The 17,082-nt window shown below is 39.4% G+C and overlaps 1 protein-coding gene and 1 long non-coding RNA gene across 25 annotated transcripts in view; both read right to left on the bottom strand.

Moving 5' to 3' along the window:
* The window catches only part of MTFR1 (mitochondrial fission regulator 1), a 60,077-nt gene that overhangs the window by 14,339 nt on the left and 28,656 nt on the right, over window positions 1-17,082 (bottom strand). For 21 of the 24 annotated variants that reach the window (XM_035277284.3, XM_035277283.3, XM_054246484.2 and 18 more), the window contains 2 exons: window positions 15,828-15,926; window positions 3,819-3,934 (listed from right to left, as the gene is read on the bottom strand). In XM_035277284.3, the coding sequence (XP_035133175.3) occupies window positions 3,819-3,934; window positions 15,828-15,926 (215 nt within the window). Of the gene's footprint in view, window positions 1-3,818; window positions 3,935-15,827; window positions 15,927-17,082 lie in introns of those variants that run through there. The other 3 variants (XM_078352535.1, XM_035277287.3, XM_035277289.3) reach the window with 2 other exon arrangements.
* LOC144579703 (uncharacterized) lies at window positions 4,713-10,648 on the bottom strand. The gene is made up of 3 exons (XR_013527865.1): window positions 10,514-10,648; window positions 8,394-8,427; window positions 4,713-4,798 (listed from the first exon to the last, which is right to left on the bottom strand). It is a non-coding gene; the product is annotated as an uncharacterized LOC144579703 (long non-coding RNA).

Genomic DNA, 17,082 nt, shown 5'->3' with positions numbered 1-17,082 from the left:
TCGATCTCTCTTGACCTCGTGATCCACCCGCCTTGGCCTCCCAAAGTGCTGGGATTACAGGCTTGAGCCACCGCGCCCGGCCTATACTAACTTTTCTTAACAGCCAAAAACTGGAATCAACCCAGATATCCATCAATTACTGTACGATTAAACGAACTGTAACATCCATACCAATGACTACTATTGAGAAGTTTAAAAGGATCAAACTCAATACACACAACAATCTAGATGTATAGCCAGAGAATAATGCTGACTTTACAAAGCCAGTCCCTCCCCCTTGGATAGCTCAGCTGGTAGGTGCACACCTGTGGCCATCTTTAGGTTGCTGGTTCAATTCTGGCTCAAAGGAGAGGCACCTTTGTTTAGCCAGGTGCTGTGGTTCATGCCTGTAATCCTAGCACTTACGGAGGCTGAGGTGGCCGTATCACCTGACATCAGGAGTTCGAGACAAGCCTGGCCAACATGGTGAAACCTCATCTCTACTAAAAATACAAAAATTAGCTGGATGTGGTGACAGGTGCCTGTAACCCCAGCTACTTGGTAGGCTGAGGCAGGAGAACTGCTTGAACCTGGGATGCAGAGGTTGCAGTAAGCCCAGATCATGCCACTGCACTCCAGCCTGGGTGACAGAGCAAGTCTCTGTTTCAAAAAAAAAAAAAAAAGCCAGTCTCAAAAGGTTACATATTGGCTGGGCATGGTGGCATAAGTCTGTAATCCCAACACTTTGGGAAGTCAAGGTGGGTGGATCACTTGAGGTCAGGAGTTCAAGACCAGCATGGCCAACATGTGACATCTTGTCTCCACTAAAAATACAAAAGTTAGCCGAGTATGGTGGTACACATCTGTAACCTCAGCTACTTGGGAGGCTGAGGCAGGAGAATCGCTTGAACCCAGGAGGCGGAGGTTGCAGTGAGCCAAGATCGCGTCACTGCACTCCAGCCTGGGCAACAGAGTGAGACTGTGTCTCAAAAAAAAAAAAAGTTTACATATTACATGATTCAATTTATGTAACATTCTTTAAATGACAAAATAGTGAAAATAAACAGATTAGTAGTTGCTAGTCATTTGAAGGAGTTGGGTTGGGGATGGAAGGGAAGTATGTGTAGCCATAACATGGCAACTGAAGGATCTTTGTAGTATAGAAATGTCCTGTATCTTGACTTAACATCAATACCCTGCTGTGATACTGTACTATAGTTTTGCAGGATGTTATCATTGAAGGAGACTGAGTGAAAAATATAGGGAATTTTTCTGTATTGTTTCTTATAAAGATACATGTGAAGAATCTACAATTATCTCAAAATAAAAAGTTTAAATAAAATAAACATCTTAAAAAAGACTTTACCTGCTAATCCTGACATCGCTGGTCTATTCACCTACTGCTATGTCCTTATTTCTACTTGCCATTCAAATCAAATTCCTTCTTTGCTCTTGGATTTTTGATTCTTATTTTATCCAGATAATCCAGAGTAATTTCAAGTGAAATTACTCTTGCTAGAATCAATGATAATCTTCCAATTGAAAAACAAAAGTGAAACTTGCTAGTTTTTTTAATGTACTCAGCCTCTAAATATTTGACACTGATGGCTACTCCTCTTCTATTAAAAACTCTGCCTCCTCTGCTTCCATAAGAATACCCTCTACCAAGTCTTTTCCTGCCTCTTAGCTGCTACTTGGGTGGAGGCTGGGAGGGTGATGGGGAAGGAGGCTTTTTCTTTCTTTTTAACATCCAAATGCTGGCTTTACTCAGGGTACAAATGTTCTTCACATTCTATACATATTTCTTGGGCTCTCTCATATTCAGCCATTCTATCTAAATGATACAGAATATAGACCTTCCTTACCAATATCTATTCATATAAACTGTTTCTAGATCAAGGTGAGTATCTCACAGAAAATTCAGACATAATATATTCTAGACTACCCTCTCTTATTCCCCCCAGCCAAAAAAAATCTGTTTTCCTACATTCCTATAAATTACAGCCAGGCACAGTGGGTCATGCCTGTAATCCCAGCACTCTTGAGAGGCCAAGGCTGGTGGATCACCTGGGGTCAAAAGTTCGAGACCAGCCTGGCCAATGTGGTGAAACCACGTCTCTACTAAAAATACAGAAATCAGCTGGGCATCATGGCGGGCACCTGTAATCCCAGCTACTTGGGAGGCTGAGGCAGGAGAATCACTTGAACCCAGGAGGCGGAGGTTGCAGTTAGCCAAGTTTGTGCCATTGCACTGAAGCCTGGGTGACAGAGTGAGACTCCGTCTCAAAAAAAAAAAGAAATGTTCTACCAACCTTATAATTTTCCTAAGATGGAAATCTGAGAATTTAGGATAACTAGACTCAACTGTGTAGGCTTTTCCTTCCTTAACCTCCGTATCTAATAAGTTTCTATGCCATTTCAATTCTTCTGAATCTCACGTGGCTTTGAAGGTCTTCTGCCAGTTTCTTAACTCAGTTAAATTCTGATCATCTCCCAGTTGATCTATCTCTTGGTCTGGCTCTTTTCCATTCTTCATACTGTTTATAAGTTGATTTTACTAGTGCCCAAATTTCTTCCATGGTTCCACACTGCTTTCAGGTTCTATATGTTTCTTAGTGTGACACAGAAGACCTTTAAACCTCTACCTACTTCTCATCCTCATCTCCTACAGCTTACCCTTCTCTTCTGCTCTCTAGTCTCACTGAGCCATCTGGCAGTTCCCTAATGTGCCACACTGTCTCCTGGTTTTACCTTTCAACAAGTTCTTTACTCTTCCAGGAATACAGCCTTCCATTTGCATGGCTCCCACTCAGCCCTCATGATGGAGCTCCAGCACATCCTCCAGAGAAGTCTGGCTGAACACCTCTCATTCTGCAGTGACCATCTATAATTACTTTGCAGACTTTACAGTATCAATTGATTTCCTTCTTAATCTCCTTTTAACTCAAAACTTTTAGGAAACATTCTCCAATTACACAAATTCCCTACTATGATCCAGATTGATCCCTCTGTCCCAGTGAGACCATTATAATTACTGTACTTATCCAAACCATTTATGATCATTCTTTCTAGTCTCTTATATTAGAATGTAAACTGCTGGAAGGCAAGGAATTCTGTCCATGAGAACTTAGGACATGATAACATGTCTCTAAAAACTTTATAAATACTAGCTGAGTCTTCAAAATGAACAGACCAGCCTAGACAACATGGTGAAAACTCATCTCTACAAAAAAAAAAAAAAAAAAAAAAAATAGGCTGGGCGTGATGGCTTATGTCTGTAATCCCAGCACTTTGGGAGGCCGAGGTAGGTGGATCACCTGAGATCAGGAGTTCGAGACCAGCCTGGCTAACATGGCAAAACCCTGTCTCTACTAAAAATACAAAAGTTGGCTGGGCATGGTGGCACACACCTATAGTCCCAGCTACTCAGGAAGCTGAGGCAGGAGAATCGCTTGGACCTGTGAGGCAGAGGTTCCAGTGAGGCGAGATCACACCACTACACTGCAGCCTGGGTAACAGAGCAAGTAAAAAAAGAAAATTAGCCAGGGTTGGTGGTGCATGCCTGTGATCCCAGCTACTAGGGAGGCTGAGGTGGGAGAAATTCATGAGCCTGGGAGGTCAAGCCTTCAGTGAGGCAAAATCACACTACTGCACGCCAGCCTGAAAAACAGAAAGAGACCCTATCTCCAAAAAAAAAGGAAAATAAACAGAAGACTGTTCAAGGAAAAGAAGTGAATTAGTTACTAGAGATAAACTAAGCTATTAAAAGTACTACAAATACCACCATTCTTTAAAATAATAGATATTGCATCTCAGTTCTGATAGCCTTTCAAACTGACCTTAGTCTTGTGGAACACTCTCCTTCTTCCTTGGCTACCCATCCAACATCAGCAAAAGACGCCACTGCATCCTCTCCTGGGTGGCTGGGACTCCATTCTGTTGCATGGCTGGTAAGCTATAAGTTATAAATAGGGAAAGTTCTTCACCTGGCACCAAAATGTTAGAGCAAATTTTTTTTACTCACCTAAAGGAAAATTGTCAGCTCTGGTGTTAAAAACACATGAGTGGTTTCTAACTCTTCCACTGAAGGTCCCTGATTGTTAGTCATAATCACATGGTTGCCTGATAGTATATGACAATCTCAGAACTATAATTTAACTTTATTCAGTTTTCATTTTATAAGTTGATTTTTTTAAAAAACTATTCATCCTAGAAAATTAAGAAAAATTTTAGAATCTAAGCATGAAAAAACATTTTCTAAAGAGATTTCAAAAGGCATGTGTAAGCAGGGGGGTATAAGAAAAAGCAAAAGACGAATGTGGGCTAAATCCAGAAATATTTTAAATGGCTATTATATAGCTGTTTTGTTATAATGTTTTATATATGTATATATTATGTTGAAAATGTTTTTTAAAAATGCCTTAAATCTCCTAATCTAAGTATTAAAAAACAAAAGAACAAACAACAGAACAGAATTCTCTACCTAAACTTAAACAGATGGATGCAAACAAAGAATATTTTGAAATAAATACAAAAAAGAAGACCGCTAGGTGCGGTGGTTTCCGCCTATAATCTCAGTACTTTGGGAGGCTGAAGGAGGTGGATCACTTGAAGTCAGGAGTTCCACACCAGCCTGGCCAACATGTTAAAACCCCATTTCTACTAAAAATACAAAAATCTTAGCCAGGCATGGTGGCACACACCTGTAATCTTAGCTACTCAGGAGGCTGAGGTGGGAGGATTGCTTGAACCGGGGAGGCGGAAGTTGCAGTGAGCTGAGATCAAACCACTGCACTCCAGCCTGAGTGACAGAGTGAGACTGTCTCAAAAAGAAAAAGAGAAAAAACAGAGAAAAGACAAGCAGGATATATTGAAATTTATCTTGAAAAGGATGATAACTGAGTTAAATTTAGATTTTGTTACACATATAATAATGACTGAGTCAAAAAGCCAATAAATAATTTTTAAATAAAGTTATCAGATTAATATGATATTTCCTAAAAGTACGAGTGAGGTTTAAATAAAAAAGAAAAACAATCGATCCATACATTTTTTTTTTTTGACACAGTCTCACTCTATCGGCAGGCTGGAGTGCAATGGAGCCATCTCAGCTCACGGCAACCTCTGCCTCCCAGGTTCAAGTGATTCTCCTGCCTTAGCCTCCTGAGTAGCTGGGATTACAGGCACACTCTACCACGCCCAGCTCATTTTTGTATTTTTAGTAGAGATGGGGTTTCACTATGTTGGCCAGGCTGGTCTCAATCTATTCACCTCGTGATCTGCCCCCATTGGCCTCCCAGAGTGTTGGGATTACTTACAGGCATGAGTCACCACTCCCGGCCTACACTTTTTCATAAAGGAAAAAATGAAAAGACCAAAGAGATTTGGTGATTAATATGTTTATCAAAAAGGTTACCCTTGGGACTCAGACACTGCTCAAACCTCCTCAGTGTCATCAATGCCAAGTCAAACTTTTGGAAGATACACTTAAGCAATGCCTCTTCCTTAAACACAAATATACCAGGCAGATATGTAATACTAACATTGTTGACAGTGTAAAATATCTTTAAAGTAATATAATGAATAAAACTTTAAACATATCAGCTGTTGGTATTTGTACTCATTCTGGTATCATGATTATCTAATCAACTTAATAAACTAGCATTAAAAATAACATTTTAAGGGCCATGCAGGGTGGCTCACGCCTGTAATCCCAGCACTTTGGGAGGCTGAGGTGGGCAGATTACTTGAGGTCAGGAGTTCAAGATCAGCCTGGCCAACATGGGGAAACCCAACCTCTACTAAAAATACAAAAATTAGCCAGGCATGGTGGCAGGCACCTGTAATTCCAGCTACTAGGGAGATTGAGGCACGAGAATTGCTTGAACCTGGGAGGCAGAGGTTGCAGTGAGCTGAGACTGTGCTAATGCACTTCATCCTGGGCATTAAATCGAGACTCAGTTGCAAAAAAAACAAAACACAAACCAAAAAAAAATGACATGTTAACAATAAAGTATTGGCCGGGCATGGTGAGATTACATTCTCACGCCTGTAATCCCAGCACTTAGGAGGCTAAGGCGGGTAGATCACAAGGTCAAGAGATAGAGACCATCCTGGCCAACATGGTGAAACCTTGTCTCTACTAAAAGTACAAAAAATTAGCCGCGCGTGGTGGTGCGTGCCTGTAGTCCCCCCTACTCGGGAGGCTGAGGCAGGAGAATTGCTTGAAACCGGAAAACAGAAGTTGCAGTGTGCCAGGATCACACCCCTGCACTCCAGCCTGGTGAAAAGAGTGAGACTCTGTCTCAAAAAAAGCAACAATAAAGTACTGACAATATCGAGTATCTAAAGCACTTTAAATTCAGCCAGATGTGGTGGCTCATGCCTGTAACCCCAGCACTTTGGGAGGACGAGATGGCAGATGCCTTGAGGCCAGGAGTTTGAGATCAACCTGGGCGATATGGTGAAACCCCTGTCTCTACAAAAAATACAAAATAATTAGCCAGGTGTGGTGGTGTGTGCCTGTAGTCACAGCTACTTGGGAAGCTGAGGTGGTAGAATCATTTGAACTCAGGAGGCAGAGGCTGTAGTGAACCATGATCGCACCACCGCACTCCAGCCTGGCCAACAGAGTGAGATTTTATCTAAAAAAAAAAAACAGTAGAGATTTTTAAGTCTTGAAAAAAAAAATCCTAAGAAGAAAAACAAAAAAATAAAATCTTGCCCCCAACACAAACAAACCTAATAATGAAATTATGATTATAAAAAGCTTTCAAATGCTAATATGCATATAGTGGAAGTAATTTGTAGTCAGAAGAGGGAAAAGGTATAAACTTCAGTAAGTAAATTCTCAAAGTATGAGATCAAAAGGAAAATTTTTCTACCTTTCCCTATGTGGTTCAGAAACTTATCCAAACAGATATTCAGCAAATGGGTATCTCATACAACTTAAATAATGTAACTGGGCATCATATCTGATCTCCAGAGTTGAGAAATCAGATAATGTTCTGTTCCTACCCATTACTGAAAACAGAATGGTATCCTGATATTCCCATAAGGATATTAGGAGATTCTACTGGGTTATGTGGCATTCCTACAGCAGAAATGTTCCCAAGCCCTGTGAGGCTCCCAGCAGAGAGATGGTATTTAATGGGCTGTTTTGTACAAGTGTTAGAGAAATCCTAAGACTAAAATCTGAATGGTACCTTCCTAAGGTGCTAATTCATGAGATGATCAATCTGATCATGACTCTGTTTTGAAAATAAAAATTATGTTCCAATATAATGACTAGTTGGTAGAAAGTTAGCTATATTTAAGACAAAGACTTCTTACTTTCCCACAGAAGTTACAAAAATAGCTGTTTTCTTCTAAAACATTTATAAAAGGAAACAAAGTGTGGGGAGTAGGGAAGGAAAAAAAACAAAACAAAACAAAAAAAATGAAGTACTACTTTTCTTTTTGTTGTTGTTGGGACCAGGTTTCACTCTGTGTCACCCAGGTTGGAGTGCAGTGGCGCCATCTCGGCTCACTGTGACCTCCCACCTCCCAAGTTCAAGCCATTTGCCTGCATCAGCCTCCAGAGTAGCAGGGATTACTGGCATGTGCCACCAAACCCGGCTCATTCTTTTGTATTTTTGGTAGAGATGAGGGGTTTTGCCATGTTGCCCAGGCTGGTCTCAAATTCCAGGGCTCATGAGATCCACCCGCCTCAGCCTCCCAAATTGCTGGGATTACAGGCATGCGCCACCATGCCTGGCCATACTACTTTTCTAAGAATACATATTCAAAGAAATATAAGTTAACTCATTTTAAGGATATCTTAAATACAACTAAGGATTAAACACATTTCTCAATTTTACATCTATAAAATAATGCCTCCATAAAATAATCTGTTAAACATAAAATGGTAGCTTTTGCACAAACTTTAAAAAAAAAATAACTAGATATAACAAACTATTCCATGGACTTAGTTTGGATCTTACTCAAGCATTAATTATGCAAATGTTACCATGTCAATAATATGTGCTCAATGAGATGAAAATCTTAATGATATTGTCAGGAACCAATTCCAAAACTGGTAAGATGTATGTGATTTCTACTTGACATCCTCTCCCACAAAACAAAATAGTTTTGGCATTTAAGTCAAACTCATTCAAAAGACAAAATAAATCTGGCAAAAAATATTCTTTATAAAAGGCCATTTCAGATGTTGGTGAGGAAAGCATTCATTGAGTGACACAGGCACGGAATGCAAAGGACAATTTCCAAGACAATGCACTTATAGTAAAGTACAAGTCGAGGTGAAATCAGCCCTGGCAAGGACTGACAGTAAGAAATTCTTGGAAATGCAATTTAGACACCAGGACATGCATAGACGACAGATGGGAAGTTTGAAAAAGAAAAGGACAACTTACTGAAGAATCCCAGCAAGGTCCTGTCCTACTACAGCTATTGTTAGTGGAAAAAGAAAAAAAAAAAGTGAAGAGAGAAATTTTTTTTTCAGAATCACATTTCATTCAGGGCAAAATTCAATAATAAAACTGTATTTAATAAAGTACATGTTACTAAAATACAAATGTACAAAGGTAGAAAAGCTTAGAATAAAAATGTTAGAAGCACTAATTTTGTCCTCTTATGACTTCATAAAATAAACACAACAGTACTGGGAACTAGGATTCTCTGCAAAGGGCATGATAGTAAACACACTCATTCTATTTTACGACCACTTCTTTATAGCCAAATGCATAACATATACGGATTCTTTCTGTTTCTTGGTTTGTTTTTGAGACCAAGTCTTGTTTTGTCACCCAGGTCAGAGTGTAGTGGTGCAATCTTGGCTCACTGTAACCTCCAGCTCCCAGGGTCAAGCAATTCTCCTGCCTCCTGAGTAGCTGGGATTACAGGCGCCCACCACCGCACCTGGCTAATTGTTATATTTTTAGTAGAGACTGGGTTTCACCATGTTCACCAGTCTCGAACTCCTGACCTCAACTGGTCCATCTGCCTCAGCCTCCCAAAGTATTGGGATTGCAGGCATGAACCACTAAGGCTGGCCGACATATACATATTCTTAGTAGCAACAAAGTAAAATGGTTATCTCTAGCTTTTTACCTACATAGATTTAATTATTCATCTTTTTTCTACAAGTTGCTTCTGTGCTAAGAAAAACTAAAAGCAGAATTTGTTTTTTGTTTTTGTTTTTAATGGAGTCTCGCTCAGCCACCCAGGCTGGAGTGCAGTGGTATGATCTCGGCTTACCACAACCTCTGCCTCCTGGGTTCAAATGATTCTCCTGCCTCAGCCTCCCAAGTAGCTGGAACTACAGGCATGTACCACCACACCCAGCTAATTTTTGTATTTTTAGTAGAGACAGGGTTTCACCATGTTGGGCAGGCTAGTCTCAAACTCCTGACCTCAAGTGATCTGCCCACCTTGGCTTCCCAAAGCGCTGAGATTACAGGGGTGAGCCACTACACCCAGCCTTTTTTTTCTTTCTTTCTTTTTTTTTTTTTGAGAGACACAGTCTTCCTCCATCGCCCAGGCTAGGGTGCAGTGGACTCAGCTCTGTCTCCCAGGCTCAAGCAATTCTCCTGCCTCAGCCCTCCGAATAGCTAGGATTACAGGCATGTGCCATCACGTCCAGCTAATTTTTATACTTTTAGTAGAGACAGGGTTTCACACCATGTTGGCCAGGCTAGTCTTGAACTCCTGACCTCAGGTGATTCACCCAACTTGGCCTCGCCAAGTGCTAGGATTACAGGTGTGAGCCACCACGCCCTGCAGATTTTCTGTATTTTAATACAGTATAGTGACAACAGTGATAACCATCAACTTGCCAGGTGATACACCTGTGTAAAGAACACCAGTCTGAAAGATATACATTAAATTCAACAGCACAGACTCAGTCACTATTATTTCTGAATGATGTGATTACTTTTTAAAAATGTATTCTTTAAAATGACAAAGGTTTTTTATTACATATATTTATTATGTACACCCTGTTGCTTTGAAATACATGCAATGATTCAACTGAATTGCATTACCCCACATACTTATTTTTTCTGGTGAAAACACTTAAAATCTACTCTCTTAGTGCTTTTCAATATACAATACATTGCTGTTAACTATAGTCACCATGTTGTAAATGAATCTCTTGCACAGTCACTATTTTAAGTGAACAATTTATTAAAAGTTTCCATAAAGGCTGGGCACTGTAGCTCACGCCTGTAATCCTAGCACTTTGGGAGGCCGAGGTGGGTGGATCACCTGAGGTCAGGAGTTCAAGACCAGCTTGGCCATCATGGTGAAACCCCATCTTTAAAAAAAATAAATATAAACAAATAAAGTTTCCATATATAACACACTAAGAATAGTAGAAGGCAAGAGATCAGAGCCACCAGAGGGAAGAAAATATGTGTATTTCTGAAAATAATCTTTAAGTGTGTAAGCAGCAGTATCCTTGTAGAAATACAAGTCTTTAAGATATCAATTACTTGAGGTGAAATAAAATGGCCACAAACCCTTGTTACTCAACTCTTTCTTTTTTTCTTGAGATGGAGTCTTGTTCTGTCATCCAGGCTGGAGTGCAGTGGTGTGATCTTGACTCACTACAACCTCCACCTCCCAGGTTCAAGGAATTCTCCCTGCCTCAGCCTCCCAGGCAGCTGGGATGACAGGCACCTGCCACCATGCCTGGCTAATTTTTGTATTTTTAGTAGAGATGGGATTTCACCACGTTGGCCAAGCTGGTCTTAAACTCCTGATCTCAGGTGATCCATCTGCCTCAGCCTCCCAGAGTGCTGGGATTACAGATGTGAGCCACTGAATCCAGCCCCACATTGCCAAATTTATAAAACATGCTATTTGTAGATGGATTCAATAATCTTTAAGGAACAACTGGCTATAAAATTATAACTAAAAATACCAAAAAATAAACATCATACACAGTATGACATCACATGCTAGCATATTCCAAATTATCTAGTAGTTACCGAAACACAGGGCTAAATTTAACAGTTATTTTATATGAATCCAGGTATGCATCTTCAGACAGCTCAGATGTTCAAAGATCACTATACCATACTACCAAGTCTCCCACTTTAGTAGTTCCTGATCGACTGGAACCTTCTCTTGATCCCTCAAACAACTTCTGTCTGGCCTTACGATCTCTGCACATGCTATTCTCTCTGCACACAATGACTCCCTCAACCTCTACATGTCTCCTTAACCCTGCAGAGCAGGCTCTTTGTAATCCTGAATTGTCATTCCTTTAGAGAGGCCTTCCCTGAGCACTCCTGATATTCTCCCCCCAAGCTATACTACATTTTCCTATATGGCATTTATTACAAATTATAGTTATACCTTTATTGGCATATTTACTTTTAAAATATCTTCCCCACTGAATCATATAACCAACAAGGGCAGACATACGTGTCTGTTTCATTCACTACTCAACACCAACACCTAGCATAATGCATGGACTTCAAGTTTACTTGCTATGTAAAAGTTTGCCATAACAAATGGCCATTTTACTTCCAGATTTAATCGCTGTGTGTAAGCTTTAGTAGGAATCTCATTCATTACTGAACAGTCCTTTCCACCATCAATTCCAACAACCACTCCTTGTATTTCAAGAAAATAGCTTGGGTTAAAATTACCAGAGACAAAAGGGTGAAATTACCCAACAGAGTTGGGATTCAAACTACTATAACCACAAAGCCAACTTCTCAATCCAGGTTATTCTGAAGCGCCTCTCTTGGTAATACCCAGGATCACATTTTTGGGGGTATTTTGCCTTAAGATTTTTTTTTAATGTAGTAATACCCCAATACACTACACTTACATTCTATGTTTTTCTTTAACTTATAGAAATTAAAGTGCATTAAAATGTACCCCAAAAGTGCTTTTGTGAATATTTAACAATTGCCAATAGATAATGTCACTGTTTTTTAAAGTTAATGTCACTGTTTAAATGTGTTGGTAAACACAAACTTTCTGTAGTAAAACGCTGAACAAAACTATGCCTAAGGTCCTCAACTTTAGCTGCATAGGATCCTGAAGAGGTTTTTAAATAACAAATGCATGAAATTCAGATTCAGTAAGCTATAAAACAGGTCTTATATTTCTTTAAAAGCTCTATAAGAGTTTTAGTACAGAGGCAGGGAAGCATATAGAGCCACACTGGAGAATGAGGCCTAAGCAAGGGTTGTTTTTTTTTTAAACACTCCTGATGATTTATATGCACCCAGTGTTAAGAACCATTGCAGTTTTCCTGGAATAGGTGGGAAAGGAAAACAAAAAAAGAACCATTGCAGTCCAGGTGCAGTAGCTCACACCTATAATCCCAGCACTTTGGCAGGCCAAGGCAGGTGATCACCTGGGGTCAGGAGTTTAAGACCAGCCTGGCCAATGTGGTGAAACCCCCTCTCTACTAAACATACAAAAATTAGCTCGGCGTGGTGATGCACGCCTGTAATCCCAGCTACGTGGGAGGCTGAGACAGGAGAGAATCTCTTGAACCCAGGAGGTGGAGGTTGCAGTGAGCCAAGATCAAGTCACTGCACTCCAGTCTGGGTGACAGAGCAAGACTCTGTCTCAAAAAAATAATTAAAAAAAAAAAAAGAACCACTGCAAATTAAAACCTCTGCATCCGGCTCCTCCTTATCCCCCCAAGTTTACTGCTTTTGCAAGCTGCTCCATGAACTGAATTTTCTTTTGATGTCATGAATCTAGAAGAGAACTAGGAGACAAAGTAAGGCCTATTCTCTTAGTGTGTTTAATCTAGTTCCTACTTCCAAAAGGAAAACAATATCCAAATACACAAAATGCTTAGACCACAAGTGTGTAGGTGTGCTGAAATGTACATATGTGAAAGGTAGAAAAGGGCCAGGGAAAGTTAGCTTTCTTCAACCATAGTAAATGTGAAGGGTCTAGAAATCCTGTTTTGAGTATAAATTAGTCAATTTGTTCCTAGAGCTAACTGAAGTACAGCAGAAGTGTTAACTCCTATGAGCTTCTAGGCAGGTCTTCAATAACACAGCAAAGAAACATGTATTGGGTATCTTTCATAGGGCTTTTTACATCTATCACCTCATTTTATTGCCAGCACAATATTCACTGTGCCCATTAATTGGATGAAGGTGTAACTAAATGTGTTGGCATGTGTTCTAATTTGTGACCCTATAAAATATACATAATCCAATCTGTAACACAAGGAAGTTAAAATTATTATTTTTCCATAAATTATTGGGGTACATGCAGTATTTGGTTACATGAATAAGTTCTTTAGTGGTAATTTGTGAGATCCTGGTGCACCCATCACCCGAGCAGTACACACTGCACCATATATGTTGTCTTTTATCCCTTGTCCCCCTCCCAAAGGAGTTAAATTAGAAAACCAAATAAAATAATTTGTTCCGCAACTATGAAGTGGCAATAACAGGGCCAGGCATGGTGGCTCATGCCTGTAATCCCAGTACTTTGGGAGGCCAAGGTGGGCGGATCACCTGAGGTTGGGAGTTTGAGACCAGTCTGACCAACATGGAAAAACCCCATCTCTACTAAAAATACAAAATTAGCTGGGCGTGGTGGCACATGCCTGTAATCTCAGCTACTCGGGAGGCTGAGGCAGGAGAATCGCTTGAACCTGGGAGGCGGAGGTTGCAGTGAACTGAGATTGCACCATTGTACTCCAGCCTGGGTGACAAGCAAAACTCCGTCTCAAAGAAAAAAAAAAAAGACTCAGTATGCCTGGAAATAAAAATCTCACTATAAACAAACGGCTTCCGTCTCTCACTACATTCTTAAGTAGGTCATCAGTGTTTCTCTTACCTTATTCTTCTCCTTATATTAATCCATTTCTTTTCAAATGCAGATTAAATTAGTTGAATCTAATACTCTTTTTCTGCTTCTACCCTTTTAAAGAGACTGATAACATTGGGAAAGAGAATTCTCCCGAGTAAATGTACTTGAATCTAGTACTTCAGCCCGTAGACTGCCAAGGCAGACTTGGGTTACAATCAGAAAATGCTAGATATCTCCAGAACACAACTGCTGAAGCAAGTTTTCCTGCAACTAGGAGAATGGTAAGATAATTAACTAGAATGAAATTGATGGAACTGAACAATCAGAAAAAAGTTTATGAGCCTTTGTTAACATAATAGCTATTTGAAGGAAACTGGCAAATAAAATAAGCAGCAATTCATGTATAAACAAACAAAATTCTTGTAAACTGTACTTGAGAGACTTACTACCACAGATTTCTTCATTTTGATTATTTAAAAAAAAAAAAGGCTTTGCATTGTTTGACTTCATGAGTTTAAAAAAAAGCCTAGAGTTTAATAAAAAATTACTTCTTGGAAAGTTCCAATCTGTCAATTTCTAGATTGATGCACAAAGGTTTAGCCAGTCAATCTGTGAGCAGGATTATACACAGCAATGAACAACCTTGTCAGTCAACCTGAATAAATGCTAATTTCTACCACTTATTTAGAAACGGATTTTCCAGGAGGCTGAGGCAGGAGAAATCGCTTGAGCCTGGGAGGTGGAGGTTGCAGCGAGCCGAGATCACACCACTGCACTCCAGCCTGGGTGACAGAGTGAGACTCTGTCACAAAAAAAGAAAACAAAGAAACAGATTTTCATCTCCATTTAGCAGGAGTGATTTATGAACATGACATATTATCAAACGGGTACACGTGGGCACTTCTGAACTTCTGAATGATGAGTTAAATACATCTTCCATATCTCCACATGTTAATCTATTATTTAAAAGTGGCAGCGGTATCTGTTGAATTTTATATTATTGAATGTTGAACTGAAATGTTGTTATATTATGGTTGTAAAGAATTACTAAAATGAAAAAGAACAGAGCTATGTGATCAATGTCTATGTGATCAATGTCAAAGGCCAGGCGCAGTGGCTCTCACTTGTAATCCCAGTACTTTGGGGGGCCACGGTGGGCGGATCATGAGCTCAAGAGATCAAGACCATCCTGGCCAACATGGTGAAACCCTGTCTCTACTAAATATATATGAGCTGGGCATGGTGGTGTGCGCCTGTAATCCCAGCTACTCAGGAGGTTGAGGCAGGAGAATGGCTTGAACCCAGGAGGTGTAGACTGCAATGAGCCGAGATTGTGCCACTACACTACAGCCTTGTGACAGAGCAAGACTCTGCCTCAAAAAAAAAAAAAAGCAAAAATCAAGGAAAAGGAAAATAGCAGTATCTCCAAGCAAAGAGTAGAGCTGCTCCAGATTTGGTGCTAAAAGAGAATACTGTACTAAAACTAAAGCCTTCAAAAGTTCTCATAATTCACGGTTTGACTATCACCTCACTGAGAGAACCACAATTACCTTTTTGTCTTGACACTGTCATTGCTAAGGCCATGGATTCTATAATTAATGCTGAGCTTGAGACCAATGAAAGGGAAAACAACTTATATGGCATCCACAGAGACATCTAAAAATAAAGCAGGGTAACAGAGCGGATGTCCAAAGAGGAAGGTATAACGACAGAAGAAAAATAATGGTGGGACATGAAGCACCAGAAATAATATAAGGCCTGTGTTTGAGGTCAACTAGGAATTAACAACTGTTTAGCTTATTATATGCTTCTAAATCTTCACATATGCATCCTTAAGAAGGATAAACGTCTTAAAGATCTCAATCACTTCACAGAGAAACTAAAATTAGAAAGACTTCACCGTGGTTTTTAATCCTCTTTTATTGTATTAGTAGTGGCATCAAAAAATGAAAAGTCTCAAAAACAATACTTTTAAAACCATCCTGCCTATTTATATTTCTAATGTACATATTAATACAATACTTAAAATATGTAAAATATAGTACCTGAAACTGAACTCTTGGACACTGAATCAAAGACAAATTAGTACCAATTTTCCTTACGATACTTCGAGATGAACCATATGGCTTCCTAGACCAAAGTACCTGAGGAAGTAGGAAAAACCAAAAGCTCAATTACAAGATGTGAATTCCAACAGACGTACAGAACTGTTAAAACAAAGCATTAGACAATTATTTGTATGACATATAACACATTAATTACAGGATCAGAATGCTCTAAATGTTATGGCAAACAAGCTAATGTTTCTCAATCCAAAAATAAAGAATAATTTTATATATATATATATATTATTAATGCAATAAAATTTAATGTAAGGTATTATATAAAACTATAGAATAGTAATTTTTAAGTACTATACTTAGAGTTAAAATTTTTACTTTCATCAGGTTTTCATACTATTCTGCAACAGAAACACTATTGTATCTCTTCTGCTATATTTTTAGTTTTAGAATTTTGATAGACATAATTTTTCTTCAATATATGTTACTTTTGCTATAACAGACTTTTCAAAACAATCCCAAACTAATGCAAAGTTCAGAATCTGAAAGACTACCACGCAGGGTGCTTCATGCTGTTTACTGCACAAGAATGCATGGCCAAGGGTGAGCAAAGGCTGAAAATCCAGGCATACTGCTCTTGGGAGGCCTACTCCCCGGTGGAAAGGTAAGAGATTTCATCTGAGTAGTATTTCTCAGATGAAATCATAACAAACAAAGGACATTATGCTATGCTTAAAGACAAAAATGAACCCTCAAAGCTAAAAAATCCAAAAGCACACATGTTGAATGTTAGTTAAATTATTACAAATTGTACCTTCAAACTCCTCCCCAAGTGTATAATCTTTCTTTAAAGAGAAAAATTATCCGTTTTGAGTGCTACACTTGAAAGCCTGGACAGAAGAGGTAAAGAAAGGTAGTATGCTATTAAAAGCAATTTTAAAAGAAAATAATAAGAATAACATGACTGTTATACTTAAATCATCAAATTTTAACATTCAATTATATCCTTAAGGCCGGGTGCAGTGGCTTCCACTTGTAATCCCAGCACTCTGGAAGACTGAGACAGGTGGATCACCTGGATCCGCCAGGAGTTTAAGACCAGCCTGGCCAACATGGCAAAGCCCCATCTCTACTAAAAATACAAAAATTAGCCAGGCATGGTGGTACACGCCTGTAATCTCAGCTACTTGGGAGGCTGAGGCATGAGAACTGCTTGAACCCTGGAGGCAGAGGCTGCAGT

The sequence above is a fragment of the Callithrix jacchus genome, chromosome 16 (genome assembly GCF_049354715.1).
Source record: "Callithrix jacchus isolate 240 chromosome 16, calJac240_pri, whole genome shotgun sequence".
Lineage (NCBI taxonomy): Eukaryota > Metazoa > Chordata > Mammalia > Primates > Cebidae > Callithrix > Callithrix jacchus.
Note: the sequence above shows the minus strand (reverse complement) of the source record. Positions and strands in the feature narration are given on the sequence as shown.